At 42.4% G+C, this 27,982-nt stretch overlaps 2 protein-coding genes across 2 annotated transcripts in view; one reads left to right on the top strand and one right to left on the bottom strand.

Annotated features, from left to right (window-relative positions):
• Positions 1 to 984: 984 nt before the first annotated feature.
• LOC134404456 (complement factor H-related protein 2-like) lies at positions 985 to 8,172 on the top strand. Its single transcript, XM_063135154.1, has 5 exons — positions 985 to 1,456; positions 4,399 to 4,581; positions 5,731 to 5,927; positions 6,144 to 6,350; positions 7,316 to 8,172. Exons 1-5 carry the CDS (start codon positions 1,393 to 1,395, stop codon positions 7,328 to 7,330), a joined length of 666 nt encoding a protein of 221 aa, XP_062991224.1. The 5' UTR covers positions 985 to 1,392; the 3' UTR covers positions 7,331 to 8,172.
• A 6,582-nt stretch (positions 8,173 to 14,754) lies between these two features.
• CFH (complement factor H) overlaps positions 14,755 to 27,982 on the bottom strand; it is a 60,121-nt gene continuing 46,893 nt past the window's right edge. The window contains exons 17-23 of the mRNA XM_063135054.1: positions 27,606 to 27,791; positions 23,839 to 24,015; positions 23,044 to 23,220; positions 21,476 to 21,652; positions 19,912 to 20,094; positions 18,970 to 19,161; positions 14,755 to 15,254 (exon numbers count right to left, since the gene is read on the bottom strand). Of these exons, the coding sequence (XP_062991124.1) occupies positions 15,244 to 15,254; positions 18,970 to 19,161; positions 19,912 to 20,094; positions 21,476 to 21,652; positions 23,044 to 23,220; positions 23,839 to 24,015; positions 27,606 to 27,791 (1,103 nt within the window). The 3' untranslated portion in view covers positions 14,755 to 15,243. The remainder of the gene's footprint in view (positions 15,255 to 18,969; positions 19,162 to 19,911; positions 20,095 to 21,475; positions 21,653 to 23,043; positions 23,221 to 23,838; positions 24,016 to 27,605; positions 27,792 to 27,982) is intronic.

Here is a 27,982-nt window from a genome sequence, read left to right as displayed (position 1 = left end):
TGCACCATGAAAGGACTTAGGTAGAGCTTTAGCCACAACAAATTTAAAATAGATCTGTTCATCCATTGATTTTTAAGGAATTTTTTAAAAATTGAGGTTTTAAAATTATTATTTTTAAAATCATCATTTTTAAAGATAAAGTGATGAAACTTTGTACCATGATAGGATTTAGGTAGAGCTTTAGCCACACCAAATTTGAAAGAGATCCGCTCATCCATTGATTTTTTAGGAATTTTTTAAAAAATGACGTTTTAAAATTATTATTTTTTAAACTGTCATTTTTGAAGATAAAGAGCTGAAACTTAGCTTTTAGGTAGAGCTTTAGCCATACCAAATTTGAAACAGATCTGGGGCCAGTAGCAAACCCTGTTAACAACAACAGCAGCTTGCAATGAGTGAAGATACAGTCAGAAAAAATATTTGAGGGAAGGGGAGAATGTAACACTTTTTATACTGTTGTTTTTATACTGTTTTTATGTTTTTTAAATTTTTGTATACTTTTAATGTTTACTATTTTTAATTGTTGTAAACCGCCCAGAGAGCTTCGGCTGTGGGGCGGTATATAAATGTAATAAAATAAATAAATAAATAAATAAATAAAATAACACAAAGAGTATAGCAAAAGCTTCAAAGTACAGCAAAACCTACAAAAGTAGGATTGAGTGAAGTTAATTTCAGATACATTGAATCTCTCACTTGTTCTTTATTTCAGTGATTTTAACATTAAGATGTTATGAAGAAGAGATTTGTCTTAAGTGTGTGCTGTAAAATCAGACATGTGACCAAGGCTATGTTCGGGTGGGCACGCCCCCTTGGTGCTGGACATGCCCCCTTGGGGGCGACCATGTTGTCCTCCTTTTTGTTTTCCAAAATATGGTCACCCTACCCCCACGTGACCCGGTATCCAATGGGGGACCGTTCATTTCGCTCCTCCCCAAACACAAGTGCCAGCTCCTGCCCAAACTTTCGTTGGACGTTGGCCGGTCATGTGCAGCCATAATACTTCTTTCAAGGCTGCAGCAACCAATTTCTGCTTATTCAGCTGTTTTTAATGACGTGAGAGAAAAGCAGAAATTGTTGTTTTCCTGACCATTTGGCAATCCTGCACCAAAGTCCAGTTTTCGATTTAAGTAACTACTGCCAGAATTTCACAGACCTTTTGCATCTATTGTCTCATTGGGGAAATTCTGAGAAATCCTCTCTTATCCAGAAGAATTCAAAAACACCACAAGACAACATCAAGAAAAAGGAACTGCTAGAGGAAATGAATTGCCAACCCACAAAAGCAGACACATCTCTGTAGTGTTAATCTCTGGAATATTGAGGCAGCTGAACATTTCTGTGGTTCAAAGGTTCTGTGGTGTAGAGGAACTGTACATTGCATGACGCACAATGAAGCGATCACTGATCTATATCATCTCATTTCTCCTATGGACATTCTGTTCTACCCAAAATGGTAAGTTATGAAAGCAGCAGGCAATATTTAATTTGGGGAAATTTAATTCTTCATTAAAGGAAGAGTTCACTTCACCAGAATTGTAATACTATATACAGTATTAGAGGCAGTATGCCTACATACACCTGTTGCTGGGGAACATGGGTGGGAGGGTGCTGTTTCAATAATAATAATAATAATAATAATAATAATAATAATAATAAATTTATTTATTTCTTGCCCTGCCTCTCCCTCTGGATCGAGGCAGGAAACAACATTAAATACAAAAATTCCATGAAATGCATAAAACTAATTAAAAATATATATAAGTGATACAATATTAACAATCAGACATCTTAAAATTCATCAGGGTAGGCCTGCTGGAAGAGACCAGTCATTCCTGCATTGAGCAGGGGGTTGGACTTGATGGCCTTATAGGCACCTTCCAACACTACTATTCTATGATTCTTATGGCTTTCTTAAACTTAGAAAAACTATTATGTTCTGCTTGTGGGTTTCCTGTGGGCAGTTGGTTGGCCACTGTGTGAAAAGAGTGCTGGACTAGATGGAGTCTTATGTCTGATCCAGCATGGCTCTTCTTAGGTTCTTTGGTTCTTTACTAGAACCCCAGAGATAGGAATCACTTTAATGTTGTATTTCCCTTCCCCACCATTAAGTTTTGGAGTTCTGTCAATTCTAATGTGGTAGCAGATGCTTTACTAGAATTAATAGGTCACTTAATGGCAGAATGTTTTACAGTTAATCCTGATAGATGAGCAGACACCATTGAGTGTTTTTCCTTAGTACGATTCAGGCATCTGTAAGCACTTTCACTTTCCCCCTACATGCATAGAGCTCTTGATTTAATTTGGAGAATCATATAAAGAAGTGAGACCTGCAACAAGATGTTGCAGTGTATACTCACCTCCTTCAGTAGACTGCACTTTATGCCCTCTTCTAGGAGACATGCCTTCGTCCAGATATTCAATTCCATCTGCCTTCCCCAGTTTCCATTATTTTTCAAACTGTTGAACATTCTTGATCCTTGTTCTTTCCCCCCTCCCTTTAAGTTTCCTTTTCAAAAAATATTATTCATACTTTTGTAAACCTTGGGGTTCCTCCCAAGTATTCTGATAATTACCTTATTTTTCTCGGTGGTCTCGTTTTGGCTCCAATGCTATTGGCACACAGCACCTGAGTTTGCTATCGAAGGAAGCACTTGCTACATGAATAACTCAAGTTTTATCATTACAACCACATTTACCACATTTTCTCTGGGTGCTTGCCATGATCACAATGGCAATATGAAATAGTCCTGGGATAGCCCCAATTTTGTCACGGCTAAATTATCACCACCCAGTTGTCCTCATTTTCCTTCTAATCTGAAAGGGACGCTAGAAATTCTCCTTCCTGGCCCAATCCTGTATCATGCTTCTGCCTTTTTCATTTTATGCATATCGTGTAAGAGAAGAGATGATTGTTATGCATGTGCTGAGAAGCCTCTCTGGATTGAGTAATAGGTGTATATATAACAACCTTGTTAAAGTTAAGAAGTCTTGTGCCAGGAAGGGAGATTGCTAGGGAACCCTATGTATGCCATGATGGCGGAATGGTGGACTATTAATAAATAAATGTTCATTATTCAATACAAAGGCCGTGGAAGAGATAGAAGGAGGCATCTTCTAGGGATGTATGGATTTTGTAAAATCTATTCTACCTGTATTTCATGGATTATCAGATGCCTTGCATTCTGTCATCCAATTTCCAGTATTTGTGGGAAATGTCACCTCTTCCCTGGAGCTAGACAAAACACTGCCCCCCTCATACCTGTACTGTGGTGGATATAAAATGGTGGGGGGGCAGCCTGCCAATACAGTTGATGCTGAATGGCAGTGGTAGTGCAAAATCACTACCCCCAGCAACCTGGAAACTCCTTAGGAAAAGAAAGAAGTTGTGTTACAATCCTGCTGATGTTGAGCCCTACATGTGAGAAACTCTTGGGAGAATTTCTCCTTCGCCTGGAGATATTTGATGAAATTCTTCCCCCAGTTTCTCTACCCATGAGTGGGGTGGAGAATTTGAAGAGGCCATTTGTGTGAAGCTGTAATCAAAATGTACATTTACATACCTATTTTGAGAGAGAAAACACGTTTAAATATGTTAGAAAGCAAATAAACATTTAAATGCATATGTTGGAGGATTTTTAATCTGATCAATGAGGAAATTAATGAGGAAATAGAACAGAATCACAGGTAAGAGTATGTGAAGCTACACAGACAGGAAATAGTGGGATTCATGCATCCCTATATCCACCTTCCTAGGGGCTGTTTATACGTGTTGAAAGCCCTGCAGTGGCTGTGAATTGGCACTGCTTCAGTTACAGTATGTGATGCAGCCACAGTTTCGCAGCCACTGTGGGGCTTTTTTGCGATGCTGTGTGGTAAAAAAAATCTGGGACTTAACCTGACTTTTTTGGTGGGAGCAAGGTCACTCCAGCTCTTCTGCCCTTGCTCTGGAGGTGGGGGGTGTCCTGCCAGATGTTGATCAGAGACTGGTCACGGGAAGTCAAGAAGAGGGCAGTGAAGTAGCTCCAGTACCCAGATGACCACCGGAAACCCTGCACTCCCTGTTTGGCATGGGGATTATCCAATGCTACCCCAGGTAAGCGAAACCATGAGGTTTAGGGGGAAATACAGTTCCAACAAGACACCTTGAAGACAGACCCCCTAGAAAGAATGGCAGTGGCAAGTTAGTGATAGTTCGCTGTTTATCATTTATACACAGCCCAATATTTTACAGCATACCAAGATAACCTTCTGTCTTCCCCCCTTTTTAACGCTGGGCTTATTTTGCATTTTTTTTTAAAAAAACAAATATTGTTAAACTGGATGGATTTGCAAGACTGTGTCTACAAGCTACAGCATCTGCAATAATACTGGGTACCATCTCATTTATCATTGTAGATCATGGACAACAGTGTAGTCGTGCACCTCCTCTTGAAAATGGAGACATTCTGGAGACACCCTTGAAAAGTTATATATCAGGTGCGACCGTGACATACAAATGCCAAAACCTTTACATAATGAGAGGACCTACAGAAGTCCGTTGTGACAATGGAATTTGGACAGAAACACCAGTGTGCCTAGGTATGGGAAACATCTATAATTTTTCACTCTTGAAAGCTACAAGAACTACAGAAAAAGTGTGAGTTTTATGGGTTGGAGCCTCACTGCCACTGGACAAAAGGAATAGAGCGGGGTGGGGAGAGTAATCTTCGTGATTCATCCTTCTTCCTGCAGTACTTTGTGCCTCCTGAAAATCTGGATGGCTCTGGGAACCTCTGGAGCAGGAAGAGAAGTGACACAGGGGGCTGCATGGAGAAGGGTGAATCAGTGAAGATCACCTCCCTTGCCTCCTTCCTCCAGCAGGGAGTGTCTGCAAGATCCAAGTGCAAAAGGAGCATCTGCATTCATGTTATGCCCAATGTGGATAAAACGCAGATTGGGATGATTCTAGAGGAACCTTACCCAACCTGTTGCCCTCTGGATATTGTGGACTACAGCTCCCAACATCCAGATATATATGCATTATTTCACATTGTAATAGGAATGAAAAATAGTATAATAAGAATATAAAGAAATAGCATGAGTTCTAGAGCCCACACTCTTGTTTTTTCTATTTTGGAAGGGAACTAACATTTCCTTTATATCCAAGAAACTCCGTGCAGCCCTTAGGCTATTGTACAGCATCCAACCCAATGGTTAACCAAATAATTTAAAGTGCAGCTCAGGAACTTGCCACTGTTACTTGTAATGCCAGAGGTCCCTGATTCAGATCCTGGGGAAAAATCCATGCTCAATCAGGAGCATGAGGGCTAGAACTTGGAGGAAGGGATGTAGTTTTTGCAGTAGGTTCTGAATTCAGTCTCTAGCACCACCAATGAAAATGATTTCAGTAGAAGGGCTCTTGAAAGACCTCAGCTCTTGAGACCTTAAAGAGCTACTGCCAGTTGCATTAGACAGCATTGGGCTATGGACCAACGGTTTTTGTTAACTGCACAGAGAGTTTTGGCTATTGGGTGGCACAGAAATGTAATAAATGAAATAAAGGGGGGAAGGACACAATATATCAGGCAACTTAATCTTTGCTTTATTTATTTATTGAAAATAGTAAGGTTGTCTGTCCATTTGAGGGGTACGTTTGTTGTTATGTAACGTTTTCAAACTGATCTGATAAGGTCCTTTTGTCATGTGAACTCTTTCCTGCAAGATGAAATGACTTGTGCCTTTCTGCAGAGCCTTGTACAGCAGCTGAAGCAGATATGAAGCTTAACAAGATCAAGTTGAAGTGGGCCGATAGCAAAAAATTATATGTACGTTCTGGAGAAGTGGTGGAGTTCACCTGTGTGTTTGGCTTCCAACCAGATGCAACTTCCCTTCCTTTCAGACAACAGTGCATTGAAGGCAGGCTGGAATATCCAAAATGTATAGCGGTACGTATATTGTAATACAATATATATATATATATATATATATATATATATATATATCACACACACACACACACACACACACACACACACACACCACGTGCCAGTTCAGTGGTTGTGGTGTTTTTTCTTAATTACATTATATGGAGCATAATTTTTGATGGCTTTAAAAGGGGATTAGATACATCTTAAAAGGAGGTTGTTTTTGTGATTACACAGAACTCTATTCATGACTGTCCAGTAACTGAAGAAGATCTGGATCCTAACAATATCAAGTTCAAATGGACCAGTAGCCAAACATTAAATTTAAGATCTGGACAAGAGGTGGAATTTGCCTGTAAATCCGGCTATGAGTCAGATCCATCCTCCCCTCCATTCAGACAACGTTGTGTCGAAGGCAAGCTGGATTATCCAAGATGTTTACAGGTACATATGTTGCAATTCATAAATAATAATAATAATAATAATAATAATAATACAACCACATGTGCCAGTTCAGTTGTTATGTTTTTTCTTAACCTTGCAAAGAGGTTGGTTTTGTGATTACACACATCTCTATCAATCATCCTCAATTTTTAAGTCCTGACACCTACCTTAAAACCCAAACTGAAACATGAGTCACAATTTTAATTCCCCCCTCCATATAATTCCTTTGCTTCATATAATTACATTATATGGAGCATAATTTTTGATGGCTTTAAAAGGGGATTAGATACATTCTTGGAGTAGAAGGCTCTCAATGCCTCAGTTCGGACAACACATTAGTCAGTGTTGTGTGGCGTTTCATTTGTTTTTTACTAGCTCTTATTTTCAGGTATGCTTATCTCTGTCAGTTGCGCATATTAGGCCCTGAAAGGGGGAGGGGGAGGGAAGAAAGAAGAATTGCACAGCAATTGAAACACTGGCCCCATTCAGAAGACACCTTTAGCCATGATGGTTAAGCCAGAAAGCCTGGCTGTGTTCAGAAGTCTTCTGTGTTCAGAAGACTTTATCATGACTTTAACCATGCTGAATAAAGCAAAAAGCCTCATTCTCCATGGTTAAAGCCATGGTTTAAGGTGTCTTCTGAATGGGCCCACTCTTTCCAGCCTAGAAGTACTTACTTGTCACAAGCAACAACACAAATGACTAGAAGCCTGGACCTGTTCAAAACTAATGATGTCCATGAATAGGCAGGATGGCTCTTTTGAGCTTCGTTGCCCTCCTTTCCAGCTCAGATCCTGAAAGTGTCAGATTATATCTCATATCTAGTTCTGGTTTCTCATATCAGTGTAATGTAAATATCTAAAAACTGCATTTTGTTGCCCATCAAGAAGTATTAATAAAAGGAATTGTTTAATAAATGAATGCATGCAACTTTCTGTTCTCACTTTTGACTTTGTATTTAACAGGCACATCGTAATTAAACAGGGGAGAAGACTTATTTTAGAGACATGTTTAGTCAGGAATTTGGTCACCAGACATCTTTAATTGTTTATTTTTAACCTCACCAAATCAAGCTGCTTTTGCAAATATACTTTCTATGGATTGCTGGCAGCTGTTAATCCAACCAAGAAGACCTTCAGAACATGGGGTGCTTTGAAAAGATGCTGACATGAAATGAGCCAATGTGAATTATGTAATTTGTGTGATGCCAGTTTGGAGGGATAACAGTTTCCCTTCCCACAGGAAAGGTTCTGGTGTTCATCTCAGGGCCCAATTTCAAAATAATAAAAAGGTTTGGTTCCATCTCTCAGTAGTTAGAAGTTTACTTGGGCTTTGTTGACTTCACATTTTCTCTCCTTTTAGTTCTGATGAGACTCGGTCTGGATAGATTATTGCTTTGCCTTTCCTTCCTTCCTTCCATTCTGTCATTCTTCTATTTCTCTCAGAACAAAGAAGGAAGCTTGGACCTGCGGGCCCATTATACTTAATTGGAAGCAATAACTTTTTCTGGAACTTAATCCTAAAATGCAATACTATTAAAATAGCTAGGAAAATTGGGATGGCTTTAAATTAAAAAGGCTGGAGGACGTATTAGGAGGACGACATGGAGCCTAGTAATATATCTATGAAATGTCTTTGTTAGCAGTTGCTTTATCAATTATGCATATTCAAATTGTTCTTTGATTCACATTGCTCTGCCTTGATTATTCTCTGATGCACATTGCATTGTACTGATGGAGGTTTCTTTATGTTCATGTTCTCATTGGAGTTCATGCTATCATTTTGGTATTCTCTATTGTATAGCAATAAATCATTTCATTCATTTCAGTTGCAATCGTGAGTTTGTAGTCAAAGCTGCTTTTGCAAATATATTTTCTATAGGTTGTATGCAGCTGTTAATACAGCCAATGGATTAACACAATAGGTTTTATTTTAAATTGCAATGGATGTTTTTCATTTTTAAACAATCAAAGACACTCATGTACTAAATCATAAAATAGTAGAGTAGGAAAGGGGCCTATAAGGCCATCAAATCCAAACCCGTCAATGCAGGAATACACATTAAAGCATACCTGACAGATGGCTGTCCAGCTACATCTTGTATGCCTCTAGTCTGGGAGAGCCCACTACCTCCCTAAGTAATTGGTTACATTGTCATCCTGCTCTAATGATCAGGAAGTTTTTTCTGATGTCCTGCTGGAATCTGGCTTCCTGTAACATGATCCCATTCTGCATCCTGCACTCTGGTGTAGAGGAACCCGAAAGGGGAGGTTCCCTTGGTTCGCTGAGTGGCGGTCAAAGACTCTCAAGACTCTCATCTTGGAAAAGTTTTATTATGAGCAGCCTGCAGTGCTGCAAGGTGGCAAACCCTAGAGGATCTGAAGGCAATGCTAAGATACTTATAGGGTAACATCCTCAGAAGCAACAACAGAACTTCCTCATATAATAAACCAATTATAATACAGTTTTGCAATACAGTAACCAATGATAGACAAGGCATTTATGCATGTGCAGAGTGCAGATAATTCTAAGACTAGAAAAACAACACATAGATGGGTATTGCAATCCTGGAACTTCTGTTCCTTTGTGGTTACTACTCTTCCTGTCCTCACTGGGAGGTTCACACTCTGGCTAATGTGTCAACACTTCTTGTTGGTTGAGCAAGTGTGACTCAATATATTTTCAGCTACAGTTTGGATCAAATTGCTATAGAACTTAATTTCTAATAGAAAGGGCTTACATCAAAACAGGGTGGGCACAGACAAAACAGCCCATTCACACATTTCCTCGACACTGGGATGATTGAGAAGAGATCCTGGCACTCCTCTGTATGACAAACTTTCAAGTACTTGTAGAGTGCTACCACGTCTCCCCTCAGTCTTCTCTTCTCTAGGCTAAACATGCCCTATTCTGTTTAACACCATTAAACACCATTATACATGTCCTCCTAGGGCATCGTTTCCAGACCCCTGATCATCCTCATTGCCCTCTTCTGAATCCCCTCCAGCTTGTCTGCATCCTTCTTGAAGTGTGATGCCCAGAACTGGATGCAGTACTCAAGATGAGGCCTAAGCAGTGCTGAATGGAGAACCAATACCTCACATGATTTGGAAGCTATACTTCTACTAATTCAACTCAAAATAGCATTTGTAAAGTAGCATCAGGGGTAGGCAACCTGATGCCTTCCAGATGTTTTGGACTACAACTCCTATAAGCCTCAGATTTCATGGCCAATGGTCAGGAACTATGGGAGTTGTCATCCAAAACATCTGGGGAGCAATCCTGTAGTGCCTAGACAGATAGGGGGAAATAGGATAATTCAGATTCCTGGATTTGAAGTCAAAGACAGTCTGTCCTTGGACCCAGGAATTCCAGTTTCCAGGTTGGGTAAGAGCTGCTTTAAAGAGAGAGAGAGAGAGAGAGAGAGAGAGAGAGAGAGAGAGAGAGAGAGAGAGAGAGAGAGAGAGAGAGAGAGAGGTGGCCCTAAGTTGTTTGTCATCAGTTTTCCACAACCCCACAGTCACCACTGCATATCATATTCTCCATTCTGTCTTCATGGTTTATCTGCTTTTGGAGAATGAGAATTTCACTGGTATTTTCTGCCTTCTTCTTAGGGAGGATGTGGCGTTAAGGCTTGTGAGCTTTAACTCCCAATTTCCCTACTTTTTGGTGCTTGGTTGAAAGCTCTAAAGGCTTAATGTTGTTTTGTAAACCATACGTTTTTTATTTCATGAATTTCATGGCTTTGTGTAATGAATAACTGGATATTATACAGCTGACAACCAAGACAGTAACAGCTAGGATGTTACACCATGTTGATGTTACACCATGTTACACCATTATAAAACCAAAGCTAGTGTTATTTGTGAGTGGAGAAGGAAGTATGGAATAAAGACACAGACACCAGAGCTTGGTATAAACTAGGGCCTCTTTATTTAAGAACAAAGGAGATTCAACCCCTCCCTGGAACTGCATGTGAAAAGTGCGGGAATCAATATGTACTAATCTCAGGCTACTTGCCTTGTTTAAGGGCGAGCCACTTTCTTAAGCCAGGAGTCGGGTAACCCAGCCCCTTTCTTATATGACACTTTGAGAGTGTGGGGAGACCACCCCATGTCATCCCCATGCAGAGCCGTAAAACCCTGAGTAGATAAGGCAGGAGGATCTCCAAAGGCATACCATATCCAGACACGTAAGCCATGAAACTCATGAGGAGCAGGAGCTCTGGGTATGCCAATTGCCTAAAAGGTGCCAGAGTGGTCACTGTTGTCGAGGAAATCAAGCTGGGTGGTTCTTTTACCTATGGCCACAGGTATAGGAAAATGGCTCGATAAATCCTCAGCTCTATAAATCATAAGATTCATAGCTTCCTGAGTAACCAAAACATATTTTTAAGACTGCAACTACTTTCACAACTCATAGCTGATGTTGAAATCATGTCACAAAATGGTGTCAACACAGACAGCTAGAGGGTGGAGTAAGATGTTTTCAAGGCAAGCTAACCACAAAAGGAAACAGATGGAGATTTGGTTGCTGTAACTATTGCAATACCCATTTATGTATTGTTTTTCTAGTCAGACAAGTACTTACACTCTGTACATGCCTAAATGCCTTGCTTCTCATTGGTTATTGTATTGCAGAACTGTATTATGATTGGTGGGAAGGTTTTGCCATTGTATCTGAGGGGAACTGACCCTATAAATATGTTAGCCTTTCCTGAAATTATTGGGTAGTTCCTCAGGTCTTCTGAGACTGTCACCTTGCAGCGCTGCTTGTAATAAACCTTCTAAAGAGGGAGAAATTGTGTCTTGAGAGTCTGTGACCACCACTCAGCGAACCATGGGTCCCACCACACTGTCCGTATTCTGGGATAGCAAATTCCCACAAATCCGCCAAGCCTCAGCTTAGGCACCCTACCCACCCTCTCAAGCCTGGAAAAATTCCAGCAAAACTCACATGCAGATCCCTGCATCAGAGAGGTGGACCCCATCCAACCTATAAAGATCCACTCTATAAGGTACAATGGCCGAGTGTGGAATGACCCAACCTTGTCACCCCTGTAGAGCCTGCCAAATCTGCCATTGACTTTCTTATTGGTCCTATTTAAGCTACTGGCATCCCATCCTTCAATACAATCCATGTAGCTGGCCAATGTCTACATGGTTTCAAAGTCTGTCCTAGCTTGCATAATTAGGGCCTTAGAGAGTTGGGAAGCAACAGAAACTTTGCCAGAGATTAACTGAGCATCCTGGTGAAAGCTCTTGGTTCCTGTTTCGGATCTTGGTGACCTTGTATCCTGGTTGAACTTCGGACTGGCTTGGAATTCGTGACCTGCTCGTATCCCTGGACTTCTGGACTGTTTTCTTGGACTCTCTCTACCTCTCGTAAGCCTTTGACTCTTGGAATGGAACTGGACTCTGCCTCATGTTTAAATGTCTTGTACTCTGACATTAAAGAGTTAACTGTGTTTCATAGCACAGATGAAGACAAACTCCATGGTTTGTTTGCTGAGTTTGTGGCCTAATTCTTGGGGCTTGTCTGGGCACGCTGCCCACATCTGTATCTCTGTCTAATTAGCTGGTCTATTGGCAGCTTTCCTGGACAGATTAATCTCTGGTCAAGTTCCTGTTGCTTTCCAGCTCTCTAAATACCCCTCCCTGGCAGCTACAGGTGTTCCCTATTGAGCTGGCGTCTAGTATAAATACGCAAAGACCTGCGCTGGGCTTCCTTTTCCGCCCTATGCTGCCTAAACAACTGTGCAGGTAAGTTCATTGCTTCTCCCTCTGTGTCTTCTGAATTGGCCAAACTCCCTGCTGGTTTAATTACTGGCACACTGTTACTTGACTCTGCCTCCACTTCATTCTCTGAGTTGGCCCCACTCCCAGCTGGCACCAGTTCAGCAGCCGTGACACTAGCCTCTGTCTGCACCGGTTCTGCTTCCTCCTCCTCTGAGTCCATCCCCAGAAACTCTTCAGAGGGCTTAACAGTTATAGGAATCCAAATGCCATGTAACTAATAGGGTTGTGAACTGCCTCGGATCCGAACCCTGAATCCGAAGCAGATTGGTGTAGTTTGGACCCTTCCAAACTGGATCCGAGGCGGTTTGGGCGAAGGCTGAGGTCGTCCAAAGCCAAAGCCAATTGGCTCTGAAGCTTTGGGCCACCTCAGCGCTATGGAGCCACTCCTACCCCCAACAGTCTCCTTACATGCTGCCTCCATCGCCACTGCCATCTTTCTTCTGGCGGCTTCCGGTGTCGCCGCCAGAAATGAAAGGGAGTAGGCCGCGTGATTTTAAGTTATCACATGGCCTACTCCCTTTCATTTCCGGTAGCAACGGAAGCTGCCAGAAGAAAGATGGCGATGGAGGCAGGATGCAAGCCAGCAATGGTGGCGGACCCAGGTAAGCCCCCCTCCCCCCTTACCTGCATCTGCTGCTGCCTGGGCCTGTGTCCAGCGGCTTCTACTCGAGGACGCTGAAGTCTGGAAGCAGCCTGCTTCCGGCCTTCAGTGTCCTCGAGTAGAAGCCACCAGACGCAAGCCAGCGGTGGCAGCGGACCCAGGTAAGCCCCCTCCCCCTGTATCCGGCCTTCAGTGTCCTCGAGTGGAAGCCGCCGGATGCAGGTAAGTGGGGAAGGGGGGAGAGGGGCTTGCCTGGTGCCTCTGCCGTCCGTGGTAAGTGAGGAGAGTTTTCTGGGTGCCAGCTGCACAGCTGGCACCCAGAAAACTCTTAGTCATCTCAGAGGGTGCTGAGGCAGATCAGGAACCTCCAAAGCAGCCCTGAGTTTGTTCAGGGCTGCTTCGAGGGTTCCAGATTGGCCTCTGAGGTGGATCGGAGGGTCCCTGCACAGCCCTAGTAACTAAGCCATGTGTCATGGTGGCCAGATCAGATATCTCTATGTTTAGTGACACATGGGTCATTATCAGATAACAGAACTAGAATTTTCTCAGATAAAGTTCTATTAGACATTGTTTTTACCAGCAGAGCAATACATTTCTTCCATGGAGATGAATACAACTCACAAAACATTAGCTCCTAGGGTTCATGGCATTCCTGATTGCTTCTCTTTGGCCATTTTCTTATTTGCTGTAAACAAGTTTGATATAGGATAATGAAACAACCATTACTCTTGAAATTGTATTTGTGAACTATTTAAGATCACCCCATGACTATGCCGGATTGATAATCTTCCAAGACAACCCTTGGACTGTGATTCACAAGTGTACGTGTACACACATACACTTCACAAACCCTGTTCAGAAGACATGCTAAGCCACAGTAGTTTAGCATTTTGTGCTAAATATTATGGCTTAGTGTGTCATTTGAACCATGACTTATCATGTTGTGAGAACCATTCCTAACCATGGTGGACACACTCACTAACCATTTGCTGCAAAAGGGTTAGCAGCCTAACCATGGCTTAGCATGTTGTCTGAATAGGCTCACAGTCTTGTTGAGGTGGACATTTTTTTAAACTCCTTTGACAAATGATGTTTTACATAAAACTAAATAGCCACAACCCAAGATTAGATACAACTAAGCCAACAGGAATCTATGGGCTTCAATGTAACATTGTGTTGGATTGTGACAGGAGTCCGCAAGATAAGGAAGCCTTCCAGGCTAGAAAGAGGCTGCTTCTAGCAAACTCCAGTGTCTGTTGCTGTTGTTTACATACAGTAGAATGTCTCAGGTTGAGAAGAAGGGCCTCCATCAAGGTCAGGTCTACCAGCTGTGGAAGACAGGCCATATCAGTGTCCTGAGTCTCACTCTTTCCTGACTTATAACCAGGTGGGAGGCCTGGTAGCACAGAATTCTCAAGCGTCAGCTAGGCCTGGCTCCATAGCATCCCCCTCTGACTCAGAATTGGTGTCACAAGGTATTGCTCACAGGGACACAAACCACTGCTCACAAACATAATTAACCACAAAAAGGCAGTCACATATATTGATGTGTGTGGATGTTAATATGCCAAGAGAATAGATCACTTGTATGAGAATATGAAAAAGGAATATTAACAGTGCAATCCTAAGCATGTTAACTCAGAAGCAGCCCCCAATGTGTTCAAGGGGTTCACTCCCCGGTTATTATATATGTTTGCAGTCTAAACTTTTTAAAAGGTATCACAAAGGGCTGAATACAACAGAGTGCCTACGTCTCCACTGATTCCCTTAAGCTCCACCAGACAGGGGGCTCACATAATGGAGCTCCACCAACCTGTCCCAATTGAGAAACAAGAGTTTCTGCTCTTTTCAAGCCTTCCTCTGGGAACTGCTAAATTACTGTTGTGCAAGCAGTGGGTCCCAAACTCACAACAGAACCAGCGGGACAGAAGAGAATCAGCACGGACAAAAGGCCCCACTTGATTCTTCCCTGGGTTTAAAAAAAAATTACATACCAATGAAGAACTTCAGTTTTGCAAATAAGTATTTTTATTTCATTTTTTAAAATGAACATAAAGTCTGTACAGGCAAAAAAATAACAATAATCCAGTGCAATTATACACAGTCACTGTATAGTTCTGTCTGCAAGTTCAAATTGAAAGCTCAGATGTCTAGGCTGAGAAATGCATATGCAAACCCTTGTATAGCTGATGCTTCTTTCTGTAATGTCAGACTTGAAATGTTTTTAACTGAATTTTATTGTAAGTGGGCGGAATCCTATAATTACAGCCATTTTATAACTTTACCCCTGACAAACATTGGAAGTGTGGCTTCCATGAAATAAGTTTTCCATTTTACATCCATGATCCATTGTGAACAGCTGCATATCATCCATGAAAAACATATTCGTAAAAAAAAAAAAAGCTTGATTTGATAGTCTGAAAAATAAGTGATCAATGATTATTGAAGATCATATGCTTCTGGTTAAAAATGTCTGCTGCATGCTTAATCCCATTCATCTTATGCCTGATAAATACAAAGTAAAAAGCAAGAGATAAGGTGACATGCGTAGATTTTGTGCAACAATATTTTCTCTTTGACACATTTATGATATTAAGCAGTAGTAGGTGACTATTATAATACGGTTTCAATCTCTCGGCCTGTTAAGCCACGTGTCTCATCTTATTAAAGTGACCCAAGAGATTCAGATCATCCTGTCACTGAGGAAAAATTGCTACCATGTTTACTTTTCAAAATATCACTGCTAGAATAAAAGGTCAGAAGCTCTACGAATGTTGACACTTACCAGTCGTACTAGACATTTTAGGATATAATTTTAACATGCACAGTAAAACTCAAGGTCAACATTTCTTCCTAGAGTGGAACAAGTCCAAACACCATTTCCATCCTTTGTTGGTGAATGATTGCATTTACCGTGGTAGACTGGTATATGCCCAGAGAAGACCTCATTACACAAACATATCTAATATTTACAGGCATATCACAACACAAACTTCCTATCTTCAGTAGCGGCATCTACTAGTAAACAATGACATCTTCAATTGTATAGATGTCAATGTTAAGGACTAGCCATGTGATGCAATCTTTTCTGATAGGTACCAGTACTTCTAGAGAAACAAGTCAACAATAAACCACTCTGTTTCAAATTTAGGCCAATAATTTACCTATGGGCTAAATCCAATGAGTGTGAATAGACTTTTGCTTTTCCAACAGTAGTTTCCTTTCTGCTCCCCATTCCTGTGAATGCCACCCCACCCCCCACTAATTTTTTTAAAATAAATAAATCCAGAGGGTTCTGAAACCTTCTGAAGCAGATTTGTGGGATGTCGAGAGAGCTGCAGATGCATGGGAAAATTGCTCACCAGCAGTGTCCATTCTCCTGGCAGAAGGACACCATTGAATATGAGCCAGTATAATTTACTTGCTTTGACAGTGTTTAGGTTTGAGGAAATGAATTGGTTTTCAAACATTTCCTGCAGAATCTTTTTTAATCAACTGATTCTCTGTGATCTGTGACAGTGGTACATGAAGGCCAGTCACTAAACTCCATCTTCAGGTTTCTTCATTCCAAGGTATGCCAGAGTCTATGTAGAGGGAACTTTTAAAGCCATTACCCTCACTTGCCTGGAAATATTATCAAGTCAGGATCAAGTTTAGTCAAGTTTAGAGAAGACCAGAGCTGGGCAACTGCAGGTGGTCTGGGTGCCATTTTTTCCCTCTGGACACCTCGCCCCCCCCATTCACTCTGGGGTGCCCCTCTTTTCTTTCCTTAAAAAACAGAGAAAATCATTGCTTTGCCACTCCATAGCACTACAGGGTGCTACAAGTATTAAATTTAGCTTGCCTCCAAGATAAATTTAATGCCTTTAGTGCTCTGTACAGGCTACGGTGTGCCCAATGGGCCAAAATGAGCTTGTTTCCAAGCAAAGTTTGCCCTTTTTGGTGCTCCATAGACACTATGAGCATCATTAGACAGGGGGAAATTGTGTTTCTTCACCACCACCACCCGGCTTCTGTCCCACGATACTTTCTCTTTCTTCACATAGGGGAAGAAAGAGAAAGCAAACAATCACCAAGTGGCCCATTTGGTGGGCGTTTTTATCGTGCTGCTCTTTGTGCACACAGCAGTAAATGGCAGCAAATTTTGGTTCCAAAAATAAAATAAAAATGGATTTACCAGGGACTTATTTGTGGCAGAAAGAAGAACAGAAGGAGCAGGGGATGCACAGTAAGTGGACAGCATTGTCAAAAGGACCCGTGAAAAACCGTGAGTGGGCAGTAACAAGAGTGCGACAAAACACTCGTAATGATGATGCCCCAAGAATGCCATTCTTGTCCTTTAAAAAATGGTGGGTTTTTTTTTTACCTTTTGGATGGTAGGGGCTTCACTGGGAGGATCACATGCAGCCAAGGGCATTGCTACCTTCTTAAAAGATAAAGGGCATAGGACCATAATACAAATTTGCATCTGCTTATCAAGTCAAAATGGAGGGAGGGGATCAGTGCACATGTCTAATATATGTGTGTATTTCTCTCTTTGTGTATGTGTGCATACAGAGATGGAGAGATACATACATACATTATGTGCTCATGTCTGCCAAATTTCAGACAGATTGGTGCAGTGGTGTTCATGCAATCAACTGGTAAAATCTGCTTTTTTCAGGGGAAAATGGAAGAAGAGGAAGGAATGGGGGGATTGGAACAAACACATTAAAGTCTACCAACTAGAGGAATTCCTTATATATAAATTTTGTATTTTTAAAAAAAGACAAGTAGAAAGTGAAATAGAGGCGAGAGATAACAGTGAGAGAAGGGGGAAGGCTCAAGAAAGATCCAAGTGCCAACAGCCCAAAACACACACCAACAACCCGAAGCTAGCCAGCCCAAAACACCCTACTCCTACCAAGTCTAACCCACAAAGAACAAGGATGAAGGAAGCTTGATCTTCTCATTGTCCTTAAAGTCTCCTCCACCATTGCGATTGGAGGCTGCTGGAAAGAATTGGAAGACTACAGGAGGATTAGGGGATGAAGCTGTCACTTAACAGCCAATTTCTGATTCGGTTAGGACAACTTTGGATTTGTTTCGATTCATTTTATATCTGTTTCAAAGCCCTCTGAATCACCCAGATTTGCCTTGGATTTGGGATTTGGATCCAAGGTGATGTACAGCCCTAATAGGAATGTATAAGTAAGCAGTGTTTACCTCCACTCCAACCTGCCCCCGCAATGCTATTTTTATTAAGGCTTTCTGTTCACAGGAACATAGGAAACACCCTTACACTGAGTCAAAACCTTGGCCAATCCAGCCCTATATTGTTGACATAGACTGGCAGCAGCGGTTCTCCAGGGTTTCAGGCAGAATTCTTTCCTAGCTATACCTGGAGATAATGGAGATTGAACCTGGGATTCCAAACTTCTGCATTCCAAACTCTTTTGCAGTGATTTGCCATAGACCACAAGGTGCCGCGCAAGTCCCATACTGATAGAATCCTCAAGCACAGAGACAACACAAAGGAGCCATCTATGTCTGGAGATCTGGGGGAGCCTGGGCCCTCAGTGGGGATCGCCACTAGTCTATCCTCTGTAGGAGGAGGTGAATTCCACCTCTGAGGTGGAGGCTGAGTGACCAACTAGCCCCAGAGAGCATTGTCACCTTTGAGAAGAAGTTCTTGATTACAAAGGAAGACTCCTTGGCAGCAAGGACTCTTCCTGAGTAGGACTTTTAGCAGAAGGCCTTAGTACACTGCAGATGAATCATGAGTAGGACTCAGGAAGCTCTGGCTATGTAAGTGTTCAGTACTGGGACAACAACGTTCTGACAGCTGCAGTGTCTTCTAATTAGTTTTCTGGACATTGCCTTGTGAATGACCTTTGGTGCTACAGACCCTTGGACTCCTGCTTGACTCTGCTTCTCGACTATGTATAGTATCTGACCGCTAAACTGTGCTTTGCCCTTTGCTTGGATCTTGACTACTCCTGTCTTATTCTGACCCCAGATTGCACTGAAACCTTTGTGCTTGGCCAATTGCTTTATTGTTGCCTCCCTTTTGGAATGCCCCATAATTTGCTCTATCACTGAGTCTGCTTCAGCCATAGCTGGATATGGACACAGACCATATAATCTCAAAGACAGCCATACCTCTTTTTGATGCACATGGCTTCTTAAGGGTTAAGAAAAATCTAAGCATATGCGTGTGGCTTAACAACACTATACTTACATCTTGGATATTCCAACTTGCCATTTCTACATTGTGCTCTGAATGGAGCTTGGGAGGATGGATCACTCCGATAACCGCTTACACAGCTAAATTCTATTTCATCTCCAGATTCTGAATACACTTTTTCATTTTTTCTCCACCTTAGCCGTATATTGTTATGCCTCATATCTTCTTCAGTTGCTGTACAAGGAACTGCAGGAAAGGCACAAGTCATTTATCTTAGATATTTAGAGGAGTTCATTCAACAAAAACACTGTATCAGTTAGGTATGGAAAGCTTATGATGCAATAGACTAAAGACGTTAAACATTTGAGCAGGTCAATGTCTACTCTTTGCAACTCAACGTTACCTGTTTTCTCTCTCTTCTCAACTGATACCTTAACATTCCATGTCACAACCATAGACTTAATTCACACACTCAGTCTGCCCAACTCAGGTTTCTTTAAACCCAGGGCAATTTCCAGGGGTCTGGGGGCCAATTCCCCCTTCCACACGGAAACCAGTGGGGCTTTACTCCTCTGCTACTGCCACACCCCCAAATCTGCTGCTGAAATTTGGCAGCACAGGGCAGGAAACGAAGATGCTGTTTTCTTTTAAAACAAGGCACATAGAGAGTATGAATCTTATTGTAAAGGAAAATGTAGGTTTTCTGCTGCCTTACCGAGTTTCAGTAGCACATTTCATAGGCACGAGGGGGGAGGGATGTACACGTGGCCTACAGGCTGTAAGTTGCCATCTCTTCCTACTTCAGTCAGTTTCTCTCTCTCTTTCTCTCTCTCTCTCTACACACACACACACACACACACACACACAAATATACAAGCACACACAAAAGTTCATCTACAATCATCATTCAGTAATCCCTGGACCTCACATGCATTTCTAGATATACATTATTCTACAATAGAATAAAAAGTGAAAAATTATAGCTGTTTCTTATACCTATGCATCTTGGTATGTTTGACCAATGACCATGGTAACATTGTACATCTGGAGATCCTTCCATTATGTAGAGATTTTGGCACTGATATCGCACCCAATCGCCTGGCATATATTCTGGTTTGGGAATGTTCACGGTATCTCCATTTTCTATAGCAGGTGGGCGATAACATTTCCCTGCATTATCTATAGTGATACATTAAATTGGGAAAATTATCTATTAGATGACATCTGTTATGCTTTCCGTTACTGTAGTGCTCACACATAACTCTGTAAGGTCATTCCAAGACAAACAGAATGTCGCCATGAAGAACCTCGGCAGAGGGTCTTCTCTGTGGCAGCCCCCACCCTGTGGAAACCCCCCCTCCCTTCATGTGGTTCAGGAGATAGAAAACATAACTTTTAAATGTCTCCTGAAGACATATCTTTTTACACAGGATTCCCCTGGTTTTTAATGTAGCTGGTTTTATATTGCGTTTTTAACTTTTTAATGTTTTAAATTTATACTTGTTATATTTTATGGGGTTTTCTAATTGCGCAGTGCCTAGAGAGCTTTGGCAGATAGGCAGTATAAAAATGTAATAAATAGATAAATAAACTTCATACAATAAGAAAATAAGCATGCAACAATTTGAAAAATCTTCCTTGAAAACCAACAATTTATTACTTGTTTAATGAATTATGTATAACTGATGGACGACAATTTATTTATTTATTTATTTATTTATTACATTTCTATACCGCCCAATAGCCGGAGCTCTCTGGGCAGTTCACAAAAATTAAAACCATTCAAAGTATAAAACAACAGTATAAAACCATAATATAAAATACAATATAAAAGCATAATATAAAATACAATATACAATATACAATACACTTATTGACAAACCATCAATAGGTTCTCATTCCTATTGTCTCCCACGTGTGGATGGTATTTCTTCTTCACTTTCTTTGTAGCTCAAATAGACCAATAACTAAATCAGTAGCAGTTGTTTTTGCATGGATGGGATCTCACTTGTTCACTATCAGTATTTCTCCTATCCTTGTCAGCTCCTGAAAAGTCCTATCAATACACAGCAGAGTACCTAGCTGAGTCTAGTTTTTAACAATAGATTCTGGAGAAGCTTAGAATTGAAGGTCTTCTCCTTCCTTCAACACCTCTGCCTATTCTCCTGTTTTGTCCCTCATGCCTGGAACCCCTGCCCAGAACTTCCTTTGGCTTACTTCCAGAGCCAGGCTGAATATTATTTTCACAATATTCTTGGCACTTATGTGGAGATGGTGGAAAGAAGTGGGGAAGGCAGAAATCCCAGCTGGGTCAAGAAACGCTTGTGTCATTAAGGACACTTTTGAGGAGCTTACACTTTTACTTATTCAGGAGTCACTCACAGTGGTTGTGTTTCCCTTTTAACACTGCTTTTCCATTTGAACAGTTTTTACAGCTGTGCAGAAGTGGCACCACCAGTGATCTCAATCCGGGGCATCTTGACTGCAAGACATCTAACAAAGGGTGCTGCACTACAACATAAGGTCCATTGAAGAATTTTAAAATGTGAATACCAAATACCTATGCATCTTGGTACTGCTGTCCATCGTTTGTTCGAACACATTACTGTGGGAGGTCCAGAAAGACTGTAAGGTTGGTGACAATGGTACCTCACCTTCTCAAAAGGCAAATATCTCTGCTTTCTTAGTTCATAAATCTGACCATCAGGAATATGAGGTGGAGGAGAACATGTAACATCTGAAACAGTAGATAAAACAGTATTGGAAAGACATCCTGAAAATGCCCTTTCCCCGAAAGCCATTTCCATCAACTTGTGTTGTCTGCAAAAAGTACATTTGTCTCAGAACCTGACTTGTTGATTTGGATAAACAGCTCCCTCAGCTTGAATCATGAGTGCTAAACCACACCACTAACTACATAGCATGCAGCTGATCCTTGCCTTCCTCTTTTTTTATCTCCAGGTAGTCTGGAGCAAGACTGCTGCATGCAGGAAGGGAGAGTTTAAACCTTCTCACCCAGCTGCTCTCCCACCCACCCCACTCCACCACACGCACTGGCTAAAATCCCACTCCATTGGTGGTTCATCTTAGGTCCTAGGCAGACTGTCACTGCACCTCATTTACTAAAGTCTCAAACATCCTCTTCATTGACTATAGTGGAATTTCTAATGATGCCTATGGTCTCGTGTGAGATCTAAGTCCAACAACTATGTCCTCCCTTTCCATCCTGCTGCTGCTGCCTCCTTCTCAAAAACTTGATGATTTTGAGTGGATGCCATGTAAAAATCATGCAACTCCTTAAGGATCATTTTTTTATTCACTAGGAGCTTGTAGCGTTCTGCTATTTTATAACTGGCTAGGCCACCATGACAACACCAGAAATCATGCATTTAAATGGATTGTCTAATTTGGCCTGTAGAAGGTAAAGAAGATTGTACATCTGCCTTTCCTGACCTGGCACCTTTTAGTTGTGTTGAGCTACTACTACAACCCCCATCACCTCCAGCCAGGCAGCAGTGGTAGAGAAAGATGGGTGTTGTAGTCCAAACACTTCTGGAGGGCACCAGGTTGAAAAAGGTGGATGTACATAATAATTTATTTCATGTGATGTAATTTCTAGGTAAGCCTGTGTGATCCCTTGACTATACTTGCGATTCCCAAATGGTGTCCTGTGGTACACCAATATCATGCAAGAGAACAGCTTTCATATTGAAGAAAATCAATTAATTTAATGATTAAAACTCAAAATAGCACACACAGAGAGACACAGACACAATTGCTGTCATAATGAATTGCTTTCATCTTGCCTCCTTCAAGCCAAGCTGTACTGGAAGTGGCATCTCTACTGTAAGTGTAATTCAATTATTCAGCCACACCTAATTTAGAGAGAGGAACACTGGGGATGATCCCTCCCAGGCCAGCTAAAGGTAGTTCTCATGCTCACCATTTTAAAAATCAACATTTTTGGATAGAATAATGAAGTGTGCCTCCAGTTTTAATTCAGGAATTAGAAGTGTGCCCAAGCTCTGCATTGGTCTAGTTGCCTTCTCTCTCGCTTTGTACGTTTGGCACTGCGCAAGAGGACCTGGCATGCATCTCTGATGCTTCTCTGAAATTATAAATTCCTACCTTCACATCTTGGTGCTTGTGACCACTTCTTATTCTCACATGTTATAGTGTCGGATTCAGGCATTTCAAAACCTTCACGACATTGATAACGCACTTGGTGGCCAGGCAGATAGACGTTTGCTGTACCATCCACAATGTCGGCATTGGCAACTCTAGGTGGGTGTCCACAGGTTCTATCTAAATGGGGAGATGATGCAAACAAATAAGGGCTTCATCTAAATTATGCTTTCAGCCAGGTCTTGCATAATAAATCATCACCCTCTATTCCTTTATTACCCAGGAGAAAATGAACAGTAGTAGAGCTTTCCAGATACTCTCTATTGATTCCCTCCTCAAACCTTGACATTGCACAGATCATTGGGAAAGCAGTTCAGCTCCTCTTTCCCCATCAAGCACAACACAAACACACTTAAAATTGCTGCCAGTGATTCACCCAACCATACGTGCACTTTGGCATTGGGCGATGTCTTCTTTAAACTTTATGAATGTCGAAAGACCAAGGCCATAGCTAGACCTAAGTTTTATCCCTGGATCGTCCAGGAGTCAAACCTGTTCATCTAGGTGACACACAGGGGATCCAGTGCTCAGGCAGGGGTGAACGCTGGATGATCCCAGGATAAACCTTAGGTCTAGCTGTGGCCTTATTAAGGTTTCAGAATAGCAGACAACACCAGAGGCTCTCAGAGTCTAAATACCTATAGAGAGTAACACAGCAAGGGTGCCCATCCGTGCTCTTCAGCGCAAACATTGAACTCTCTATTTTCAGAAGTTACCCAGGCAAGACATGCAACCAACCTTGACAGGTAGGAGATTGTGGCCATGCTCCTCTTTGACAGGTCACATTTAGTGGTCCTTCAGCAGTTAAATGTTGACGGCACTTGTAGTGCATTGTTGTCCCAGGTGCATTGCTGGTTTTTGGGCGTCCAACAAATATAACACTGTTGTGTTTGGGGGGCTTTCCACATGGTTTTTCTGAGAAAATATAAAAATGAAAACATAACTTTCAAAACAAGCCATTATATCACTGCTGGGATTTTCCTATCAAAATACTGCCTAAAGCTCCTTGTTAATGCAGAGTATATATATTTTTTTTAAAAAAAATGAGAGACATGAGGGCAGACAGAAGGTGCAACAAGAGAGAAGCCAGCAACCACAGTGTTTCAGAATACGGTGCATATTGTGGACAACTCTGCAAAATAAAAACGATGGTTTAGTTATCTCAGTTTAGTAGTTTTCACACATTCTACCCTCAGGGAAATCTTACCCCTCAAGTTGCCTATTACGTACCCTAATATGCCACAGAGGTCATGCTCAGTTTAGACAGGGCATCACCTATAAACCAGAGGATTTGGCCATTGCCTCACATAACCCAATAGTGCACCCCATAATATACTCTATGTACTCTTGGTACTGCCTCTCATGAACACCGATTAAACTCTTGATCAAGGCCTCGCAGTCTTGTCCAGAAGCATATCTGAAAATTAATGTCATGTTTGAATATCCAAGAAAACGCAGCGGTTACACTTATTGTGAGCTTCCCCCCACCCCAGGACTTCTCCAAAAGTAGCTCCAGTAAGGCTGGAGTTCTGTTGACTGACAGAACTTCTCCAATTTTCTAAAAAGTCCAAGTACTTGAGAGGAAACCACTCGAGAGGAGAAGGAAAAACAAAGGTAAGAGTCAAAGGCACCAGTCCAGAAACTGGTGAATCCTCCATATCAGGTTGATTTGCATCTGGACGGAGTTCACCATCTCATATTGGAAAGCAGCAAGGAAGGCCAGCAGTGGTCTGAAGTGAATCACTGCCCAGGGACAACTGCCAGGCAGGAAACCAACAAGCCCACAGCCAGGCAAGTGTGAGCAGAGGGAAGTGATGAGACAAACGAGCCTCCCAGAGAGCTTGTAACAGTGTCAACTCCTTTTGGGGAGTCAGTTGCATAGAGACCTCCATTGTGTCCAATACCCTGTACTGTTGGAGGGAGCAATGTGGGGAGCAGGTGACTCTTCCTATGGTTGATCAAGATGCCCATCAGCATTAAACACTTCGCTGCCTAGTTCACTGCCCGGATTGTTTCCTGATGGGAAGAGGCCACCAAGAGCTACCTGTTCCTTGATATGTGTGCCCAGGCCTGGAGAAACAAAGCCACCTGACTGCCCACCAGCCCTCCTTCTTGGGAGGGAAGGGCTTCTTCGCTGTGTGCCCTCCCTTACTGGCAGTGTGGTTGTACCTGAGATTAAATCTTCCATGTGCTATGTGGAGTTTGGAGCCCCAAGTGAAATGCTGCTGGCCATGAGTCAATTGCTTGTTGCGGGGAAAGGACTGTTTAGGAGCAGATGATGGGAGCCATCCCCACTGGAAAGGAAGTCATATTAAGTTGTCCAAAGAAGATGGATCCATCTATTAGTTTTTGAGCCAGAGGTGTCTTCTTGCTGCCACATCCAAACCTGCAGCCTTGGCAGAAAGAGTGATGGAGTGCAAGTACATGTCTTCTAGAAAGACTAGAGACATGGAGATCTTAGTGAAGGTGGATGCTGGAACATGTTCAGATGATGGACTCCTTCAGACAGTCCAGCCAAGTCATAGGTCGACCTGGCAAAATAAGATCATGCAATGCTGGCTTATTAAACGTATCAAAATTAGTTTGCGGTCCTGAGCATCCTTGTGTGGGACCACCCCTGCTGAGGGGACAGCTATGTTTCTTCCCAAACCCACAGCTGCAGCATCTACCAGAGGCATGGAGAGGAGGGACTCCTTGGCCTTGGGGACAGATATGATTTTGGAGACTTGGAAATTTTGGTTGGGTCCTTCCATTCCTACAAGACCAATTTTTCAAAGCTGGAATGAAGAGGAAAGGCAAGAGAAAAGTGCTGGGGCAGAAAATAGTATTTATTGCCTGTGAGTGCACCATCCTCTTCTGGCAGACCCTCCTGGATAATCTCATTTCTGGGGAATACCTTGTTGATCAGGCTTTGGAGAAAAGACTAAGGAAAAAAGGAGTTGTTGGGAGTCAGAAGAGGTTTCAGCAACAAACCTGAAAGTTCTCCCTCCTCAGCCAAGGAAAACCCCTCATCCTGCTCCTCAGTTCTGGGTGCTTTGGTAGGCACTTCCTCATGCTTGGACTAAGAAGTCTGTTCACCCTTCTTAAGGATGGGAGTCTCATCCCCACCCCCACCCCCACCCCCTGGTTGGTTCTGGGCTCTATCTGTGGGGTTGGTTGTGAACGGCTGGCTTGTGCCCGAAATGCCCGAAATTGAGCCATGAGCCATTCTTGCATGTCCTGCGTTTCTGTTTCTTCCATGAGCTGAGCCTGTTCATCTGCCGAGAGGTTTAGGGAAGAGAGGAACAAGCAACAAAGGAGCAAGCAACTTTTAAGAAGGCTTAAAGGAAGGAAGCTTGAGGAAACAGTTGTAAAAGCTGGGTAGTAGCTGGACCTAATCCCAAGGAGAGACAGACTGTAGCTCCAAAGGCCCTCCTCCAGGAATAGGAGAGCAGCAGTGGAGGAAGAGAAATGCTGGCACAAGGAGCCAACTTGTGCTACACGAGGTCAGTGAGGGAAGGTGGCAGATGGTGGTGGTGGGGGAGTCAGACAAGCTCTTGCACTCTCTTTCATGGCTTGCAACAACAGCAGAATATGAGCCAGTCTCGAGAACCAGGTCCCCTCTGAGTAGCACCCAGGATGAGAGACCAAATGGGGCTGAAAGGTGGACTCTCTGGCCCAAAAATTCAATTGCAGTGGGTTGTAGAACTCCCACCACCACCACCATTCAGTCACAAGCTCCAGAACCCCTCTCAAATAGCGGGAGAGGATGGGCACTAAGGAGAACGAGCCTCCGGACCTGCTCCAGCGCAGAGTCTGCCTGGGGGAAAGGTGAGGCCGCTGGACCAACAGTTTTACCGCAGCACCAGGTCCCTCTTTTAACTGGGAGTGGGGGTGGGGGGAGGGCTACCTTGATCCATCCTACAATCCTCCTCCAACTTCTGCCAAGGCTGAAGGAACATCTTCATGCTCAAAAAGTATGTCTGCTTTCAATGGGCAGAAGAGAGATACTGGACGCGCATGCCGAAGGAGGAGCCAAGGAGGTGGGAACTAACAGGGACTAATCCTTTTTTTTTAAAAAAAAATTGAAATGTTCTGCCAATCAATAGGGACCTGCAGCCATTCCTAGCTTACTGGAGCTTGAAAGGAACAGTCAGGTGAAAAAGCATATTGTACCCCAATTTAAATGATGGTCATGCTACAAGAGCAAGAAGGTTTGAAGACTTTGAAAATTGGCAGTATAGAGAATGTGTGATGTTTCTATATAAGCAACAAAGGAGCAAGCAACTTTTAAGATGGCTTAAAGGAAGGAAGCCTGAGGAAACAGTTGTAAAAGCTGGGTGGTAGTTGGACCTAATCCCAAGGAGAGACAGACTGTAGCTCCAAAGGCCCTCCTCCAGGAATTCAGCAGTGTGGTGGCGTTGCACTGTAAGCTACAAAATTGGCCAGGAGGACCCACACGTGGCTCACCGCTTGTGCATTGCCCACCCTGCTCTGCATCTTTGAATGGAAGCATATTATCTTACCTGTGCAAGATGGTACTTTGGACCACTCCTTATTTCGACATGTTGTATAGCTTGGCTCACTAATGAGAAAACCTTCATGGCAAAGATAATGCACATTTACACTAGGAAGATATTTCCTCGGCGTGCTGTTTATTCCCTTTACTACCTCACCATGGTCAATTGTAGGGGGGTCGCTACAACGTAAATCTGGAAAACGGATGAGATAGCATGTTTTTAGTGAATAAAATCAAAATGGCAGACAGAAGAGTTTCAGAGTGTTTAATGTGTAGAATACCTCTCCCCTTGTGAGATTGGCAATAGGATCCAGAGGCAGCCACTGCAGAATCATTTTACATCCATGGGTGGCTGAGAACCACAGGCTGATAATGGCTTTGTGG

This window comes from Elgaria multicarinata, chromosome 1, assembly GCF_023053635.1.
Source record: "Elgaria multicarinata webbii isolate HBS135686 ecotype San Diego chromosome 1, rElgMul1.1.pri, whole genome shotgun sequence".
NCBI lineage: Eukaryota > Metazoa > Chordata > Lepidosauria > Squamata > Anguidae > Elgaria > Elgaria multicarinata.
This window is presented reverse-complemented; position numbering and strand designations above follow the sequence as displayed.

Excerpts from the sequence above, each read along its gene's own strand:
- LOC134404456 (XM_063135154.1), top strand. The coding sequence starts at position 1,393 with ATGAAGCGATCACTGATCTATATCATCTCATTTCTCCTATGGACATTC. Across the intron at positions 4,582-5,730 it reads AGAAACACCAGTGTGCCTAG|AGCCTTGTACAGCAGCTGAA; the intron begins GTATGGGAAACA and ends GCCTTTCTGCAG. Across the intron at positions 5,928-6,143 it reads AATATCCAAAATGTATAGCG|AACTCTATTCATGACTGTCC; the intron begins GTACGTATATTG and ends GTGATTACACAG.